This window comes from Hemicordylus capensis, chromosome 1 (genome assembly GCF_027244095.1).
Source record: "Hemicordylus capensis ecotype Gifberg chromosome 1, rHemCap1.1.pri, whole genome shotgun sequence".
NCBI lineage: Eukaryota > Metazoa > Chordata > Lepidosauria > Squamata > Cordylidae > Hemicordylus > Hemicordylus capensis.
The window spans coordinates 404,170,689-404,188,806 of record NC_069657.1 but is presented as its reverse complement, the minus strand read 5'-3'; the positions used below and the strand labels follow the sequence as shown (position 1 = coordinate 404,188,806).

At 45.8% G+C, this 18,118-nt stretch overlaps 1 protein-coding gene and 1 long non-coding RNA gene across 5 annotated transcripts in view; one reads left to right on the top strand and one right to left on the bottom strand.

The window, feature by feature from the left end:
- Positions 1-18,118, bottom strand: part of FOSL2 (FOS like 2, AP-1 transcription factor subunit) — a 103,396-nt gene that overhangs the window by 16,092 nt on the left and 69,186 nt on the right. The window contains exon 1 of one of the 4 annotated variants that reach the window (XM_053306174.1): positions 10,038-10,848. The exons of 1 other annotated variant lie outside the window; for it this stretch is intronic. In XM_053306174.1, coding sequence (XP_053162149.1) covers positions 10,038-10,136 — 99 coding nt within the window. In that variant the 5' untranslated portion in view covers positions 10,137-10,848. Of the gene's footprint in view, positions 1-9,369; positions 9,915-10,037; positions 10,849-18,118 lie in introns of those variants that run through there. 2 more of the 4 variants (XM_053306204.1, XM_053306184.1) reach the window with 2 other exon arrangements.
- Positions 12,958-18,056, top strand: LOC128349617 (uncharacterized). Its single transcript, XR_008318884.1, has 2 exons — positions 12,958-13,729; positions 17,414-18,056. It is a non-coding gene; the product is annotated as an uncharacterized LOC128349617 (long non-coding RNA).

Genomic DNA, 18,118 nt, shown 5'->3' with positions numbered 1-18,118 from the left:
ACTACAACTGTTTAGTTGAAGTGACATGTGAAGCAGCTTTAAGGCACAGATACTCCACATGGTGTAACACTTTACCAATGCTGCTCAGACCCCAGATTTCCTTGAGTTCAAAGACTGGCAACCTTTTGCACCCAGGCGCACAATAATCTGGAACGAGACTGGAAAAAATGAAGGTCACTGGGGAGCCTTGGTTGGTAACTGTAATAAACACTCAGTGGCCGCCTTCAGATGTAATGTGGAACCATGGGTCCAAAGGATCCAGTGTTGCTCACCCCCTCCCCCCGCTTTCTCGTCTGCATTCGAACGTACTGGAGAGTATCCTCTCTGCAGTCAGCAAGACTGCAGAGAGGTGCAGGGATCTGGCTGTGTGAGGTTTCCTTGTTTCATGAAGGACAGCCCACATAGCCAATAGCAGCTGGAACGAGGGAGAAGCTTCCTCCCTCAACTCTGGTTGGGGAAAAGGCTAACTGCGATGCCAGCATTCGGACATAACACTGGTATCACTAAATCAGAGGTAAAGGAGATGAAACCTTGTGCAAACTGAAGGGACACTTCTCTGTGCAGGTAGGGAAACTGCAGGTCCATTTTTTATTTGAACTGTGGTTGCCCACATTCGGATGTGCTGTTTGCGAAACCAGAGGTGAGGAGTCATCCGGTTTCATGTTACATGTGAATGCGGCCACTGTGTTCTTGGCAAGTGCAATATGCAGAAATAAAGACCACTTGTGTTCAGTGAGACCCGGGGCAAACAATTCCCTTGGAATAAGACACATTAACTATAACAAGGACTAACATACGGCTTCTGCTCATTACAGGAATTTTGATATTAATTTCTACAGCACTTTCCAACGCACAGTATGCTTTGCCTGTCTTATCTTACTCAAAATCACAACAGCTGTGTACGGTCAGTTCATCAGAAAAATAGCGGCTTGTCCAAGATTAGCCCAGGGGTCACCAACTTTTACTGAAAAGTTCAAGAGTTCCCACTATTTCACCAACAGGAATAAAAATTTATAAAATAATTCTCATCGTACCGATTGTTTTCAAAACCAACCCAGTATAGTAAATATCTATACTAAACTACTATAAACATACAGATCTATGGGGACCTGATGCACTGGTTAGAAAAGCTGGGAACAGCAACATTCAACAGAGTCCAACCCCTTCTAAGTCAAGTGCTCCTCTAGATTAATCGTAGAAGACATTTGCAGGATAAATAATCTCATTAGCCCCTGTGTGGAACAATAGAGTACATCTCCCTAATTAAATACACTGCTCACTTGTACTGCAAGTTTGTGATTAAAAGAATGGATTTTTTAATGGAATGTAAAGAAAATCACTGCATAGAGAATAGAGCAATTAAAAGGCATTGAAGTTTTGGATCCAAAAGACAGCTCCATTCTAACATGCAAATGTTGTATCTTTTTGAAAGCAGAGAGGAGAAATGATTGAAACGATTGAAAAATAAAGTTGAAGGCATATGTTTTCTCTGCTGATAGGATTCAGCTGACATCTACAATAAGGAATTCATGAAACACGAATTCTTGGCCCAAAATAAAGAGATCTGTGCTTGATCTTAATCTACAACATCTGCAAGGATTAAGAGAAAAGAAAATGGAGAAATCTCCCAGATTAGTACAGGACAGCATGATCACTAATAGAAACCAAACAATATTGTATTGTAATATTAAATGTTTCTCTCCCTCCAGGTCATTTTCAATGCATGGACCACTAAACCCTGGAACATGCAACTCAAGTCCTATTCACATGTTAAACACACACACAATTTGTATACAGTGTACACATGGGACTGGTTCAGACAGTATTTCATCCACTGGCTGCAGCACATACAATAAGGAGGTTTACATGCTATGACTGCATATGTGCTTCCTCCCCACCTCCTGGTGTGTTGGGGTGCCTTTACCTAATAATTGGGGGTGGGTTGGTACTTCTGGACTGCCCATCTACACACTACAATAAATACTATTTCTAGTGTGTGTAGGAGTGGTTCATATTAGCCCCATGCAGTTAGGGAAAGGCAGCCCAGCACACTGAGAAAGGGGAAGGACATGCACATTCACAGCATGCACACATCCTTTTGTGTGTGTTGGATGAAGTTTCGCCAGAACTGGCCCATGGCTGTTGATCTGTTCATCATGTACAGATCAACAACCACTGGCCTTAACTGCCCACATTTATCCACAAGTTACATTCAACACACATGATCTGTACTCTGCATTTGCAAGAGGTCCAGTCCCTGTGTTGATATTCAAAATGAACGCAGGTACAATCACCAGTGTGCTTCCCAGACTGTGAGGTCATTCACACAACCAAAAAATGTGTTCTACCCAGGTTTGGGAGCTGTGTCTTCATTTTCAATTGTGTGGAAGCAATCTAGGAGGACAACCTAGGTAGCTTTTCCTCCTACCTTGCTTCTACATGATGAGGTGCTTCACACCATTACTGTGAAGTGCCGAGAGGGTTAGTGTGGGGAGAGCGGACCTAGCCCGCTCTCCCTGCACATGAGCAGAGTGCTTGCCCTGGGCGGCAGGATTGGCCACCCACATGACTACCGGCTCTGTCACGGAGCCGGGGGGCAGGGATCGGGGGATGCCCGGCCACCAGAAGTCCCAGCATGCCCAGTGAAAGTGCACGGGGCATGCTGGGGAGACCCCCAAGACCAGGAGGCTTGCTGCAACCTTCTGGTCAGGAGGTCTCCTTGTGAACTGCCACAGCGCGGAGACGCACCATCGTGTCTCATGACCAGAAAGCCTGGGTTAGTGGAGTGCTTGTTCCACTAACCTGGGTTAAGGGGTGGGGTTTTTAGGCAGGCTAGCAGCCAGACAACACCCGCGAGCCCGGTGGTACTCAGGACTAAGCAAACGCGGTCTGGGCTGCATTAGCCCGCTTTTGCGCAGTCCTGTGAATAGCTTCAATCACTTCTATCCAGGTTTTCCTCTTACCTTGCTTCCACACAGCCAAAAATTAGGAGCACACACAGCTCCCAAACCCAGGTAGAACACCATTTTTGATCGTGGGTAGGGTGTATATTTACTTTGTGCCTAGTAAATATATATTTGTAATCACCTATATTGGGCAGCAGCGAAACAGGAAGGTGCTGGAGGTAGATGCTCACTTCAGTGACAACAGCAAAGGCATCATCTCATACTGCACAGGAGGAAGGTAATGGTAAACCACTCCTGTATTCTACCAAGAAAACCACATGGCTCTGTGGTCACCAGAAGTCGACACCGACTTGACCACACAATCTGTCCTTTCCAATAGAGTCTCTCTTATTGTAGTCTCACTTTAGCATCCAAAAAAACCCAAGGCATTTTAATGGAAATTACAAATTGGACTTCAAACGTTTCCTGTTTGAAATGTATGTATGTTTATACAAAAATATTTGCTATTTAAGAATTCTGAGATTATTGCCTTCTCTTCATGGGCAACCTTACAGACACAGCTTGGAAACCAGGCTGGTCCAAAGTAGGCAAGTAGCTCCATCACTCTATGGTCCTTATGCCCATTTTTGTTTGTTGTTGGTTGGTTATTTTGTGTTTTATCTTTTGTTTGGGGGGGGAGGGAGTGGTAATAATATTGGAAGGAGAAGTCCTCAGCGTAAATTCATTGGACAGCTTTGCAATTTACATGATTTAATTTTCAAATCTGATAAAGGATTCTCTCAAGTAAGTCCTACATAGAACTATAGCCAATTCTATACAGTGGAGCTTGCTCCCAAGTAACTGCTGTGTGCACAGAATTTCAACCCAAGGACATATCCCAGAAATGTTTATATTCTGAGAAAGGGAGAAATAAGGCTGGCTTATTTATAAGTATGTACTGTGTGTGCATGGTTGTGAGAAGAAAGGAAACTACTGAACTCTATGTGTGGCCAAATACACTGTGGTATTTCCAAGCAGTGTGAAAATTGTGTGTGTAAGTGCTACCTGCAAATGGGCACTTAAATCTCCAGAAATCAAAACCAAACCCAGTTGATCTTCTTAGCCTCGTCCTGCATGGGGTGAGGAGGAGAGGGCCGAGACTGCAAGGAGGGGAAGAAATGGAGGCAATGCGAAGAGGGGGTGAAACTACTGAAGAGAAGAAGGGGTCTGGGGACTTGTTGCTTTCCACACTGATACCTTCCATTAACCACTCTAAGAGCAGGATCCCTTTACTCACAGCCAACCAAAGGGGTGAATTTAGCACTAAATAGCCAGCTGCGAAGTGCTGGTGTGAATGCTGGAGGTTTGGGTTGAGACAAGTAAAACAAGTTTAAAAAGGTAAAGTGTGCCGTCAAGTTGATTTCGACTCCTGGCGCCCCCAGAGCCCTGTGGTTTTCTTTTGGCAGAATACAGGAGGAGTTTACCATTGCCTCCTCCTGCGCAGTATGAGATGATGCCTTTCAGAATCTTCCCATATCGCTGCTGCCCGATACAGGTGCTTCCCATAGTCTGGGAAACATACCAGCAGGGATTCAGACCGGCAACCTTCTGCTTGTTAGTCAAGCATTTCCCCTCTGCGCCAATGGTTCTTTCTAACTTATGGATAGACCTGCCTACTATTAGCCCTGCCTACGGTTACACCACCACCCCCGGCCTGGCTCCCTTGCCCCAGCCCCAAAAGGCAGCCGCCGCCACTGGGTATAATTAAAACCTGTATGCGAGTACTGTACAATGGAACATATTAACAATTATTAATGAGCATTCTTTCAGCATATTCTGAGTGCCTTCCCCTCAGCAATAAGTTGCCAAGCACCATGTACTCAAAGGCATAACTTTTAAGAAAGACTGAATTCCAATTAATTTAATTTTAGAAGTGTTTTTCTATTTTCCTAGAATTATTTTTTGCTAATTTTAGGAATGAAGTAATCAGAAGGATTGCTGACCCTGTCAAGGAATAATATGGATGGCGGAGAAAAAGTACAGCTTGGCAGATAGTAAAACAAAAACACACCAGTTGATTGATTGCCCGATCAAATATTTAAAGCATCAGAACTGGAACAAAACCTTTAAGAGATGCTCCCCCCCCCACCAAAAAAAGCAAACTAACTGATGTTATGAAAGAATTAAACAACAGACTATTGGTCAAATGATAATATTTTGGCCAATAAAGCCATCCTGAGCTTTTAAAAAGCAACAAAGCAATGATGCTGAGATCAAGAGCGGATCCAGACTTGGAGAGCAGAATTCATTGCAGGGTCGCCAAGAAGTTGCTTGAGCCACTCTTTAGGGGTCTTTTCCAAGAGGTATCAAACAATGCATGCTTTAAAAAAGAAATCTCACTCCACCCATCCCATCGCCTCCCATGCTACCACCCCCACCCCCACCCCAGCAAGATCCACCACATTTACTGTAAATGAGCAAATACCTCCTTTCCATTGTGTATAATATCTGGAAATCTTCCTATGTGGAACAGCCTACAGAGGGCACCAGAGAAGTGTCTTTGGTGTGGTCTTGGACACTGCAAGAGTCATTTCTGGTAAAGAGGGCTTTGATGTGTGGAATGTCAAAGACTGGCACAAAGTTTTATACAGGACAGTTTTTTGGGGAAGGAGGGGGAAGAGATATCCTACGGCTCATGTCAATTTTTCAAACTGATGCGAGAAAACCTTGGGCTCCACTTTGCCAATATGTGCCCACATATTATAAAAGCGGTGGGGAAAGCAATCCAGGAGAGGGAGCAAAGTCAGCTGATGTAAACAAGTTATGAAATATCATAGGTTTGTGTAACTGTTGGAATTGTGCAATGCCTTCCACAGAAGCTGGCAAAGAAGAAGAAACTTATAACACAGGCTATGAAAAATGCAGGTCGAGAGAAAGGCAGTGGAGGGGAGAGCCATGAGCTCCCAGGGTTTCATATCTTTTAGTTTCAACAGGAAATATTTCTCATTCTTCAAGTTCCAACATCATTTGAGACTAGACGCTGACCAAAAGCGCTATCCCAAAAATGTAGCCAAATTGCACAAGCCCTGTAAGAACTTGTATTCTGAAGGTCAAAACCAATCAACAATAAATACCAACAGGCTCCATTCAGTCAGCCAAGGAATGTCCAAATACCAAAAGGAAAGCAACAATATCACTCCCTAACTTGCCTGAAGATGCAGCCGATTCAAAAAAAACACATTGTCCCCTTTCCAGATGGACACTGTTAAAAACTGAATAGAAACAACTACTTTAAAAAGGACACTATGTCTGGATTGGGGGGTTATTGCATTCACAGCACAGGATTTATTTATTTTTAAAAAAATGTTTTTAAACAATTCATGGTGCTCAATTTGGGGCAATGAAAAAAGAGGTAAGCTAGAACAGGAGGAGGGTAACAAGCAGGAGGAAGAGAAAGGGGATTTTTAAAGATATCATTATTGCCATGGGTATAAAGGCTATTTTTCCTAATTGGGACTATAAAGTACATGCCCAGCTGTATTTACAATGAAACTGCAAGCTGGCCTTCAATAATATAAGAGAAGCAGGGATCTAGCAATCTGTACAGGCCCTTATCAGATGCTTACTAAAGAATTTGAGCTTCCAGTCCAGAGATCCATCTCATGTTATGTGCAAAATACTGTTATCTTGTCTGAGAACTTGGATGAAAGGTGAGCTATGAATCTATCTGAAACATATCCTAATCCCATACCCACTTCTTGTGAAGAGAAATCATGAAAAACAACCCACTGATTTCAATAAAAACTTTCTGCCAAACTGATGTATTAAGGGATCGTAGTTCATGTACATTTCTAGTCTAGAATTATGAAATATCAGCTTTCTGGCCACATACTTCTAGCACTCATGATGGGGGGTAGGATGGAAATTGGTTTCAGAAGCCAAAAGGAGAGCAAGTGTGGATTTTATTTTTATTTTGAAACCAGAGGAAATATCAGCAGGCCTGTAACTTAGCACACTTGCACAAAAAAAGGGAGGGGATAGACTGCACAGCAAGGGCCCAAACACACTTGCCTCCAGAGATCTGTAGGATTTGTTTTTTCAGAACAATTGTCTTAAATCAAATTCCTCACTACTAAAATAAAGAAAAAAGTGTGTGTGTGTGTGTGTGTGTGTGTGTGTGGTCAATACAGCAAATGTGTAACCATTTGCTGTATTGACCAAATTGAAAGTAATGAAAGATTCAGAAATGTGGCAATTTCATTCATCTCTCAGAAGACTGAAGACTAAGAATTTGTGGAGGAATAAAAGGATCATGTTTTATTTCTAGAGTGGGAAGAGGGTGCAATGCTTCTCTGGGCTCCTCCTTGGCTATGAATCTGAGCAGAACTTCCATAAGAATCCTGGTCTTTGTGCCATACACTTTTTACATCTCTCACTGCTATGCATGTCCCCTCTTTACTTCTTATTCAAGAATGAATAAATGAATAATAATAATTTTAAGAGTCAACCTCTACACACACACACACACACACACACACCCCACAACAATGTGTATACGAAGACTTCTAACTTCTATAACAATGCCAACTGTGAACAGAATTTGACCTTTCTCCACCAAATTTCTAGATTCCTTCCCAGGAATCAAATACAACAAAAATTCGAATAGATTTTTGTGAAGTGATACTAGATTACACTATATTCAATTTTCCTAGATTGTATAGAGGTTTTGCAAAACTATTACAACAGCATAATGCACATGATTATACAATTGAACGAAAGTGGATTTAACTCTGACTTGATGGTTTTGTGGATAGGACTGACTCTGACTTTCTTACACAGCAAAATCTCCTAATTTCATGTACTCCGTCTTCCATCAAATCTACAAACAAGACAAGCCAAACAAACCCCATTTGAATTAGCAGAAGACTGGGGTCCAAAGAGCTTGCTCCCAATGCGACTATCTCCCAGGAATATAGATAAAAACCAGGATTGTGTCCAAATAATTTAGGGTGGAGGTCCTTGTCTCAGCCCATCTGCCATCTTCTAAAGAAGACGACAAGGAATAAGGTAGGGAAAGGAACAGAAATTTTTGCCATTTCAAATACATTTTAAGAAAGGAATACCACTCACACACGCACAGACTCATCCACGCTTTCCCTGAGTGGCCTGCGCATCCTGCTTGTATACACAAAGGCCAAAGAGAGTGGGGTTATGATGCACAACTCTTCTCCACAGAGTTCCCATTTCTAATTCTGAAAGATTCCTCACAAAACCATCTACCTCATTGAGGTGGTGTGGTTAAGGCTCTCCAGTTTCCACGCAACATGTGAGAAGTGATGGGGTTCAATGTCATGGCCAACAGCTTTTGGCTTCCTATTCCCCAGGAACCCATTAGCAATTTGGTTGCCCATAGATGGCTGTCTGAAATGAAGCTCAGCAACACTTGAGAACTTGCAGTCTTTAGAACTGTCACGATAGAGTGTGATGTGCTGGGACCAACCTTGGAGGTCTTGGGATAGTACAAAATAAATCCAAACAAACCAAATAGTTGATTTGGGCCACTCTTAAAGGGGCAACTCCCAAGTCAATGACTTCGCTAAGAGTCCCATTGCTTCCAAGGGCAAAGTGCTTGAGGATTGCAGCCTGACTGCTTTGGGGTTTATGGCCTTCAAGTCAGTTGAACAAATTGCTTTTTTGAGTTATTCCACACACACACTCTCCCCAGCCTGCATGCCCACCTGATTTCTTGCTTTCCCACCTACAAGTAATTTCTAAAGAGGTCAAGATGTCCCTCTTTACCCTGAATCTGCTCCAGTGGAAACCTTAGCATAAACAACTAAATGTCAGGACCACAGTTCCAACAGCTACTCACGCTTTCCTCTGTTTTGCACCCCAATACACATTTCATACTAAGAAAAATATTGTGACTCTCCCACCCCCATACGCCCTTGCAGTGAGAAATGGAGCATGTAGGACATCACAGCCTTTGAAGAGGACAGGGACTATTTTTGTTTGGGAAGGCGCACGCAGCTACTCTGAATCATCAAAGCCCTGCTGCACCGTATCCCTTTTACCTCCGATTCCCTTGAGATGCTCAGAAGTGCAAATGGAGCAGAGTTAAGTGGATTTGACTGAGCATCGAACTGTGTGCGCCGGGCAAATGTCAACTTTGCAGCGGCAAGAGGTACTCCCACCGGCAGTTCCCGCCGTCAGGAGAAATCCGATCATTATGAATGACACACTCTCCCCAACCCCGACTCTCTCACACACATATTTGACCGGCCCCAGCGGCGCTCCACCAGAGGCCAGCGCAAGCCGCGCAGAACCACCCCAGTAACAGTCGCTAAAGCCAGCAGAGCGGCTCTTCCAAGCACCGAATTCGCTCCAGCGTCCCTTCCGGACAAGCAAACATGAGCGGCGCGCAGATCTTTTTTTCAGACGGGGAGAGTAAGGGAACACAACACACGCACTCAGCCAGACTTACTTAGCAGCGCTGCCTTGTCGGGGGCGCCTCCACGCTCACTGCCTCCAGCCTCTCTCAGATCCGGCGTCCCTCCCGACCAGCGTCTACAGCCTTAACGGCAAGATCTGGTGTTGTTTGCACTCACCCCGGGCCACCCAAACTCTTGCAAAGCGTTTGCACCAGCTTCCGCCTCCTTTTAAGGTGTCGCGTCGAAAGGCGGCTTTTGGACTGGAGGCCAAAGGAGACACGCCACCTACGGCTCCCCCTAATCTCCGAGTCTGAGCGCTCTCTCAAGGAGGTGGACTGGGTGTGGTTAGTGAACTTTACTATTTGATTAAAGGAGCGCCGCGAGGGGCGGAGGACGGGGTGAGAGGTGGCTGCTGGCCTCAGGCATGGCAGCGGGGGGGAAAGTGTACTCCTGAGACATTAGGGGAGAAACAAAAATAAAAGTAACAGGCCATTCATCGGAATCCAAATTATGCGAACTCGCACCCAAATCAGGCACAATTGCTCCAAATATACAACAGTTGCGCAATGAAATCTGGTTAGATTACCTGGACTTCAGGACAAAAATGCCTCTTATAGGATCAAATTGGGGAGGGGGGGTCAGGAAGGGAGAATGAAAGGGGAGGAAAATCATTCCAAACAACTAGCAGCTCCCTGGCAAAGGTGCCTGTGACCGCCCCTACCTGATGAGTTGTGACGGTGGAATAAGTTTCCGGATGGCCTGGAGAACCGCTGCTGCCTCGAGAGGAGGTATCAAAATTCCCTGTAAAGTCCTGGTACATGATCCGAGGTGGACGCAGGAGAGAAATAAACTTTTTTTAAAACGCTCTCTTTTTCTGTCCCTCTCTTTGTCTTGCTCGCTTCCGATCTTTTATTTGCTGCCTGAGGATCTCCCAGATATGCTCAATGAAGACTGCTGCGTTTGGCAGGGTTGTTGTTTTTTAAACCCCCCCTTTTCTATTTTAAGCAATGAAAAATAAGTTATTTCCTGAGATTCTTTCCCCCCTTGCGATAGGATTGCGGGAATTAAAAAAAAAATCCAAAAAAACTGTCAGAGACAATATACCAAAAAATACACTCTCCCTCTAGAGCCAAATCATTCCAATCACATCAAAATCAGACCAGTGATAGAGATACTACTTTTTAAAAAGTTATCTTTTCCAAATGTGACTTTATTTCTATAGAAGAGGAAGCCCCGAACGTGATGTGTCTGCTTCCCTTCCTTCCAATTTCCTGTGGATCTTTCTTCTGTTTCAAAGCCTCGGCGGCACGGTAGTTTTTAATCAGGAGGATCGTTGCCTCCTGTGTAATTAAGCCTTTCAGAAAAGTGCCAGCTTCCTGCTCTAACTGGACTGGATGACTCAGTCCGGGATCTGTGGCTCTTTATTTATTTGTTGTTGTTCAAACACTCCCCTTAATTATTGATCTTTTAACACTGGATGCTGCCCTTCTTTGCAATGAAGGCGATCTCTTTTTTTCCCCCTTCCCCCCTTGTTACAAGTCCCCCCTCCCTCTCCTCTCTCTCTTGCTCTCTGTCTCTTGAGCGCCTCTCTAGTATCCTTGTTCTCTGAGCTCCTTTACTCTCCCTGGATGAGTCAGTGCAATGGCATTAGTTCAAATCTTCAGCCTTTATTATTCCATCTCCTGCCTCTGTACCATGTGGATTCTCAAACGTCAAGCTCTCAAACGACAGCTCCGCCTCGCAACGCGGAACCTCCCACTTGGCAGCACAGGAGGAGGAGGAGGAAGGGCCAGTCGCCCTGCCCATAAAACCCGACAGGCACCGCCAACCTCAGACAAACGGCTTGAAACCATTCTTATACGCAATCCCTTAAGCAGTTGAGGGACAGCCCGGCCAGGGCATTTGATGGGCTTTATCCAGACCTCCCTCCCATCCTCGTCCCCCCCCCCCCCATCGCCTCGGTTTAGTCTGTTCCATTGTCGCAGGTCTCCGTCACCAAAGATGGTCATTTGCGTGGTACTACGCGAGCGCAGGTTTCTTTGGCTCAGATGACGCGTTCAGAGAGGGATTCCCTGCTCGGCTGCAACCGATCGAACTTTGCTTAAGGGGGAACCGGATCAAAAGAGGGCAGGGCGGGCTGTGCAGAGAAGGGACATCCGATCTCCTTCCCATTCGTCCTTCACGGTGGAGACTTTGACAATGCTGCCTGGGTGGTGGGCCAGGCCGGGGAGCGGGTGGTGTTACTGTATGATGCTATGTGTAGATTGCAGGGACCGGCTAGTGCAGCAGGAAACTGTATGGGGGGAGTGTAAGCTGGTGACAGGGAAGCTCTGGATCCAGGATGCATTCTTTGATAAGGGAAATTCATCTTCCAAGGTTGGCTTTGCATCCACTGATTTGAGTTGGGTGCAAGGAATTAACCGCGAAGGTGGCTTTCGCATCCGAGTAGTCTTTGCAACCGTGGCGAGAGAGAGAACGGCACCACCGATAGCAGGTAGCTTACCAATGCGTCCTCTCACCTTTTTCATCTTGATTTTCTATTTCCCGCCTTGTATTGTTGTTCGTGTTTGCCATGAAACGCAAACTCAGTACGTTTCTGACATTGCAGCCATTTGACCTCATCATGAATCTGCGTCTAATGCAGGCTCTTGATGCGGGATTCGCAAAGACCAGACACCTACAGAACTCGGTGGCTATTTGGAAGGAGAAGCCACCCATTCCAATGAGCCACTGGGTCTCTCTCGTTCTTTGCACGACGCTTCGTACCAAAAAATGCACCTCTTCTTTGCGCCCTCTCACCCTAACGCTAACGCCAGCCTCTTAAGGTTGCGTTCTCAACGCGTTCATTTGGGAGCAGCCCCATTGGACTCGGTGGACTGACTTCTGAGTAAACGCACAACACGGCTGGCGTGCCCGGCTGCATTCCTGTGCCCTTTCACTTGGGAAGAACGCAGCAGTTGGACCTCTCTGGATACAGTAACATGCATAGGAGCGGGCTGGAAGAGCCTGAAACAACAGCGTGCAGGCGCCAGAGGCGTGTGGCAAGAAAAGGCGGAGGGGGAGAGTTAATAACAATCCACCTTCTTCGCCTCCTCCGCGCCTGCCTGCAGCTGCACTTCGCCAACCTGGGCACGGAGCGCTGCGGTTTGCGGCCGGCAAAGGCTTCCCAAGTGGCGCAAACCATTTTAGGAGGAGAGGCGGGGCAACAGCTTCGAGGCGGCCAATACTTCGCTGACGAGCCCCCCCCCCCCTAAAAAAAAAAAGTCAGCAGTCAAGCGCAGAAAGTGGAACGGAGCTGGAGCGCCCACCCTCCCGAGCGCCTTGTGGCGAGGCCGTTGCCAGCAGCACTGGCTGGAAGAATGAGGGAGACACACGCACGCTCTCGCTTTCCCTTCGGTTTTCCTGGCCCCGCCCCTTCCAGTAAGGCCGAGCCTGTGGGGCGGAGCGCGCTGTTGCTGATCTGTGCTGCTTTGCACGCACGAATGGCATTGCTTACTCGGTCCGGGTGTCTTCCCGTAAAGTTACGTGGCTGCTGGCTAACCCCAGAGATCAAGGAGTTCCTACAACATCTGGGACGGGCGTTGATGCAACATTCGACTCCGTGCGTTAGCAGCGCCCGCCGCAAAGCTGTGCAGGGCGTATCTGTGTTGAGAGGGGAGGCCGCTGCGGGCAGGAAATGCAGCCGGGGCAAAGAGCAGTACAATCCCGGGACGGAGATGCGGGAAGGAGGGAGGCGGGAGGTGGAATTTCCCACTGAGAGAATTACGTTTGTCCGAATATTTGTTTTTGAAAAAGCTCTCCAGGAAGTTAAGGGCAAACTGTCCCTGCGCTGTCTGTGGAAAATGCGCCTCGCATTAGTAAAGAACCTCCTCGAATGCGGGAACTTCAGGGCTGGTGTTAAGAAGAAATGTTTGTTTTGGAACTAGTGAATATCAGCCAGAGTCGCAACAAGTCCGAATAGATGCAAAAAACGGATGGGGTCCCAAATCCTGAACCTTATGAAACAATGGATCGTCCGTCCAGTGTGTAATAGCAAGGCGCAGTCCGTGAGGACGCGTGCCAGAGGTGTCAGCAAACGCAACAGAAGAGTCCAGTGACACATAAAGACGTACCGATTTATTGTGGCTTTCTTGATGAAGTGGGCTCTGGCCCATGAAAGCCTTTGCCGATAAATCTGTTAAGTCTTGATTAAAGAGTTAGAGAACTTCCTCTCTCTTCATGATATTAAGGTATCTCCTAAAATAACAAGTTTCTGGGTACCTGGCTGAGAATATAACACCAATCGCTTTGGAGCTTCTTCCTGACTGCCCGTTGAACAAACGGAAGGGCAAACAGCGTAAGACCAGGAAATATCCAGAACAAAGATCTTGCACCAGGGACTCCACCCTTCAGGGATTATTGACTCCATATATGGTATTATTTGTTCAATTTCTCAAAGGCACAAATTGTTCCACATCAGTTTTTACGACTCCCGATCCGAACTCTTGTTGCTGAATCGGTAAACATGCGTGGGGGTGGGAGGCAGGGGTGATCCAGCAAGGCACCATTACTACATAAGAAAAGACTTTGTAAGAGTGGCAATTGTCTTTGCTGCTGCAGGGCTGTCTTCAGTGTTTGTTTGTTACAATACAGTGTGATGTGTGAAGCTGAGACAAGCATTTCCAAATGCAGCTGAGACTTGTTAGGAGCTAGAACCATAGGCAGCTGCCTGAGTCAGACCATAGGTCCATCTAGCTCAGTATTGTCTACACAGACTGGCAGCGGCTTCTCCAAGGTTGCAGGCAGGAATCTCTCTCAGCCTTATCATGGAGAAGCCAGGGAGGGAACTTGGGAACCTAGATGCTCTTCCCAGAGCGGCTCCATCCTCTGAGGGGAATATCTTGCAGTGCTCACACATCAAGTCTCCCATTCATATGCAACTGGGGTAGACCCTGCTTAGCTAAGGGGACAAGTCATGCTTGCGACCACAAGACCAGCTCTCTCCAGCTGTGTTGATCATGGCCGTCAGAACATTTGAAGCTGCCACCCTATACTAAGGGAGAGACCCCCGGTTCCTCTAGGTCAGCCTTGCCTAAGCAGCTTGATAGTGGCTCCCCAAGGTTTTAGGCCCAGAGAATTTCCCCAGCCCTACTTAGAAATGAATGAGATCTCCAAGCAAAGCCTTACTGCTAAGTGACTGACAGACCACCCCCCACCCGCCCCTTTTCACATGGCATGTCTTTGGAAGCTCCCAAGCCTCTTTCACAGTTTATGCCTTTCCCTAACAAATAATGGTATAGCTCCAGCAAACATGATTGCTACGTAAAGCATGAAGCAGTCCAGAAGAAAAGATGCTGGGCCAGGGGTGTAGCTGTAATTGAGCAGATGGGTTCAAAGAACCTGGGCTCCCCAGCTTCTGAGGGCCCCTCAGCTCCACTCCTCCCTATTTTCTTCATTGTCTCCCTCACTCCAAGGGGCCACTGGGGATAGGGGCGAACTGCGAATACGGGCTCACGCTCCCCCTGTGTTGGACACAAACTACCCAAAGCAATGCTCTCTTAAGTGCCATGATTCCCACTGGAGTGATTTAAGTACATTCTCGACTCTCCCACTAAAAGCAAATGGGCTGGAATCAGGCCCACAATCACTACTCTTTGTCTTGACTCAGTAGTAGCTGTTTGCTGGCTGCTCCTTTATGGCAATATTCTGCAGGTAGGGAGTATGTGTTCGTTGATCCTGGTCTGAGAGGGTTTGTACTTGGCATTTCTACAGAGCCTAGTAGTGATTAGTTTACTACATCCCACTCCGTCTCTTGTATGAACTGGCTGCAAATAATCTAAATTTCAGATCATGAGCACAAAAAATGTAAGCTTAAATGATGGTGGCTCCAAATAATCCAAATTTCAGATCATGAGCACAAAAAATGTAAGCTTAAATGATGGTACAGAATTACATGCCTACAATTACTAATAATCAGTATGCAGCACTGTTGTGGGTCATTTATTTATTTATTTATTTATTTCATTTCATTTCTATACAGCCCTATCCAATCAAAGGCTCTGGTGGTGTAAGTAAAGCGAAGTGTGCCGTCAAGTCAATTTTGACTCCTGGCGCCCACAGAGCCCTGTGGTTTTCTTGGTGTACAACAACCAAAAACAAAAACAAACAACCATTTAAAACAATATAAAAACAAATTAAAAACAGTTTAAAAACATTTAAGAACAATGTAAAAACCTCGGAAGGCCAAACCAACCAAATAAGTTTTCAGGGCTATCTTGAAGGCCAACAATGAACCCAAACTATGAATTTCTGCTGGGACTGCATTCCACTTCCCAGGAGCAGCTGCAGAGAAGGCCTGGTTTTGAGTCACCACCAGACGTACCAGTGGTAACCAAAGACAGACCTCTCCAGATGACTTCAGCGGTGGGGATCATACAGAAGAAGGCACTCTCTAGCCATTCAGGACTTTGGAAGGGCAGTATAGAAATCAAATAAACAAATAAATTATGACTTTTATGTCATAACCAGCACTTTGTATTTTGCCCAGAAATATACCGGCAATCAATGCAACTGTTTTAACCCCCATATATAGAGAAGAAGCTAAGAATGAGAGTAAGTGGTTTGCCCAAGGCCACCTAATAAATTCCTGAGTTAGTTGGGTTTTCGTCTCTTATGTGCATGCTCCAGTCATCAAGGAAGTGTGTGGCAGACCAAGACAAGGGGTGAAGCACCATTTAGATTAGTTTTACCAGGGTTTTCTTTGCGTGGATTCTCATGATCACAGCAATCCCCAGAATCTGTTTAACCCCAGATTGCTGAGTCCCACATGATCCCTCACAGAGTGTCATGTGCAAAGCAAGAAACCTGCCGATCCCCGTTGGTGTTGCCATCAACTTTTTAACTTGGATCCTCAGTCTCAGATTTGATCTCCATTGGCCAATCCTACTTAAGTGTTAGTTGGCTGCAGCACCAACTGGGATCAGAGGATTTTTTGCTTTGCACACAACACACTCCGTGGGAGTGTGCGCAGCTCAGCAATCTCGGATTGCTGTGATCATGTGACCTGGTCCTTGGTATTGTTGTGTTTCTATCATCAAGGAAGTCTATCGGTTAAAGACAGGGATGTGCAGAACCGGGCTGGTTTGACCGGTTTGAACTCGAACCAGACCTGCTCCCCCAAAAGGGGTGCCAGTCTGAGTTTGAACCAAAAAGACTCTGGTTCTTATGGAACCAGTTCAGAACCAGTTTGGCGGTTCTGGTGAAGATTCCCCTTTACATGCAAATTGGGAAACCTTGCCTTTAAAATTTCTAATAGCAGCCACGGGGGTGGTGGTGACAAGAGGGCCCCTTTGCTTGTAAAGGTGAATCATCACCAGATTCCCCTTTACAAGCATACCGCTCAAACCGAATCAAACCGGTTCAGCCTGGTTTGACCCTTGAACCGAACCGGGGGCCAGTTCAACTCAAACTGAACTGCCAGAATCAATTCTGTGCACACCCCTAGTCAAAGACAACTATGTGTTACTGACAAGCTATGTGGTACCACCATTTTTTACATATGGTTTCAGCCTTATAACTATTTGAGATTTCCTGTTCTGCTGCATCCCAGTATGTTCTCTCTAACCAGCCCAGCCTCAAAAATAATTGTTGCAGAGGTTGTTGCTTTTGGCACTGAGCAGGCTCTACTTCTCCCTCTTCGAACTTCAAGAAGAAGGTAATTGTCCTGCAATGCCCCGTTTTGCATGCATGGCCCAAACTCCCCATCTTGCACCTTCAGAAGATTAATAACCTTTGGGGGCTGAAAGGAGGGGGAGAGCAAGCACTTTGCCTGTTGGGTGCTAAGCTTGGGGCCATGGCTTTATGTTCCAGCCAGGTAGCAAACAGCAGTAGACAGCCAGACTAAATTATTCCTGAGTAGTCCTGTTGAAATTAAATAGTTCTTTAAAGTAACTCCTGAGTAGTACTGTTGAGTAACTTTGTCTGGATGTCAGCCACTCTGCCTAATAGCCTGATCCTATACATGTTGCTGACTTAAGAGGGCCGATCAATAAGTTAATAGAAAGACATCGAAAGAAAGCAGCAATGGTAATGATTTCCCCCCTCTGTTTTTCAACATAGTCCCCTTGAAGGTCAATGCACTTTTCCCAGCGGTGCTCCAGTGCATGGATTCCAAGAAGAAGAAAAATTCCTCCTGCTTCCCAAACCACTCACCCACAGCACTCGTCACTTCATCATTGCTTGAAAAATTTGGTTTCCTATGGGTGTCCTTCATGTTTTTGGAGAGGTAGAAGTCACTGCGGAGGTAGAAGAAAGGTAGAAGTCGTTTGCCATGCTGTTCATTTTTGTTAGCCTGTCATAATTTCCCAATCAACTGTGCATAATAGTCACCAGTGATCCACGGTGGAGACAGTTGATCATCGAAAATCCTTGCCTGCTGACTGTGAAATATGAAATTTCATCAGAGGTGTTGAAGATGTGTGTTTCCGTGCCATATTCTGCTGGTTTGTGTCAGGATCGAAATGGTGAATCCATGTTTCATCCATGGTAACATATCAAAACTCAAAGTCTGCAAGATCTCGTCTGAACTGTTCTCAAGGTTGTGATGAATCTCACAATCGAATTGCCTTTTGCTACTCCGTCAAAATTCATGGCACCCATCTTGCAGAAACCTTTTTCAGCTTGCGATGTTCGTTCAAAATTGATTGTGTATTGCCATATGAAATGCCAAGAGTGTCAAAAATATATCTGATAATCAATCGCCTATCATTCATGACAAGAACCCTCACTTCTGCAATGATTTCCTCAGTAACTGATATTGATTGC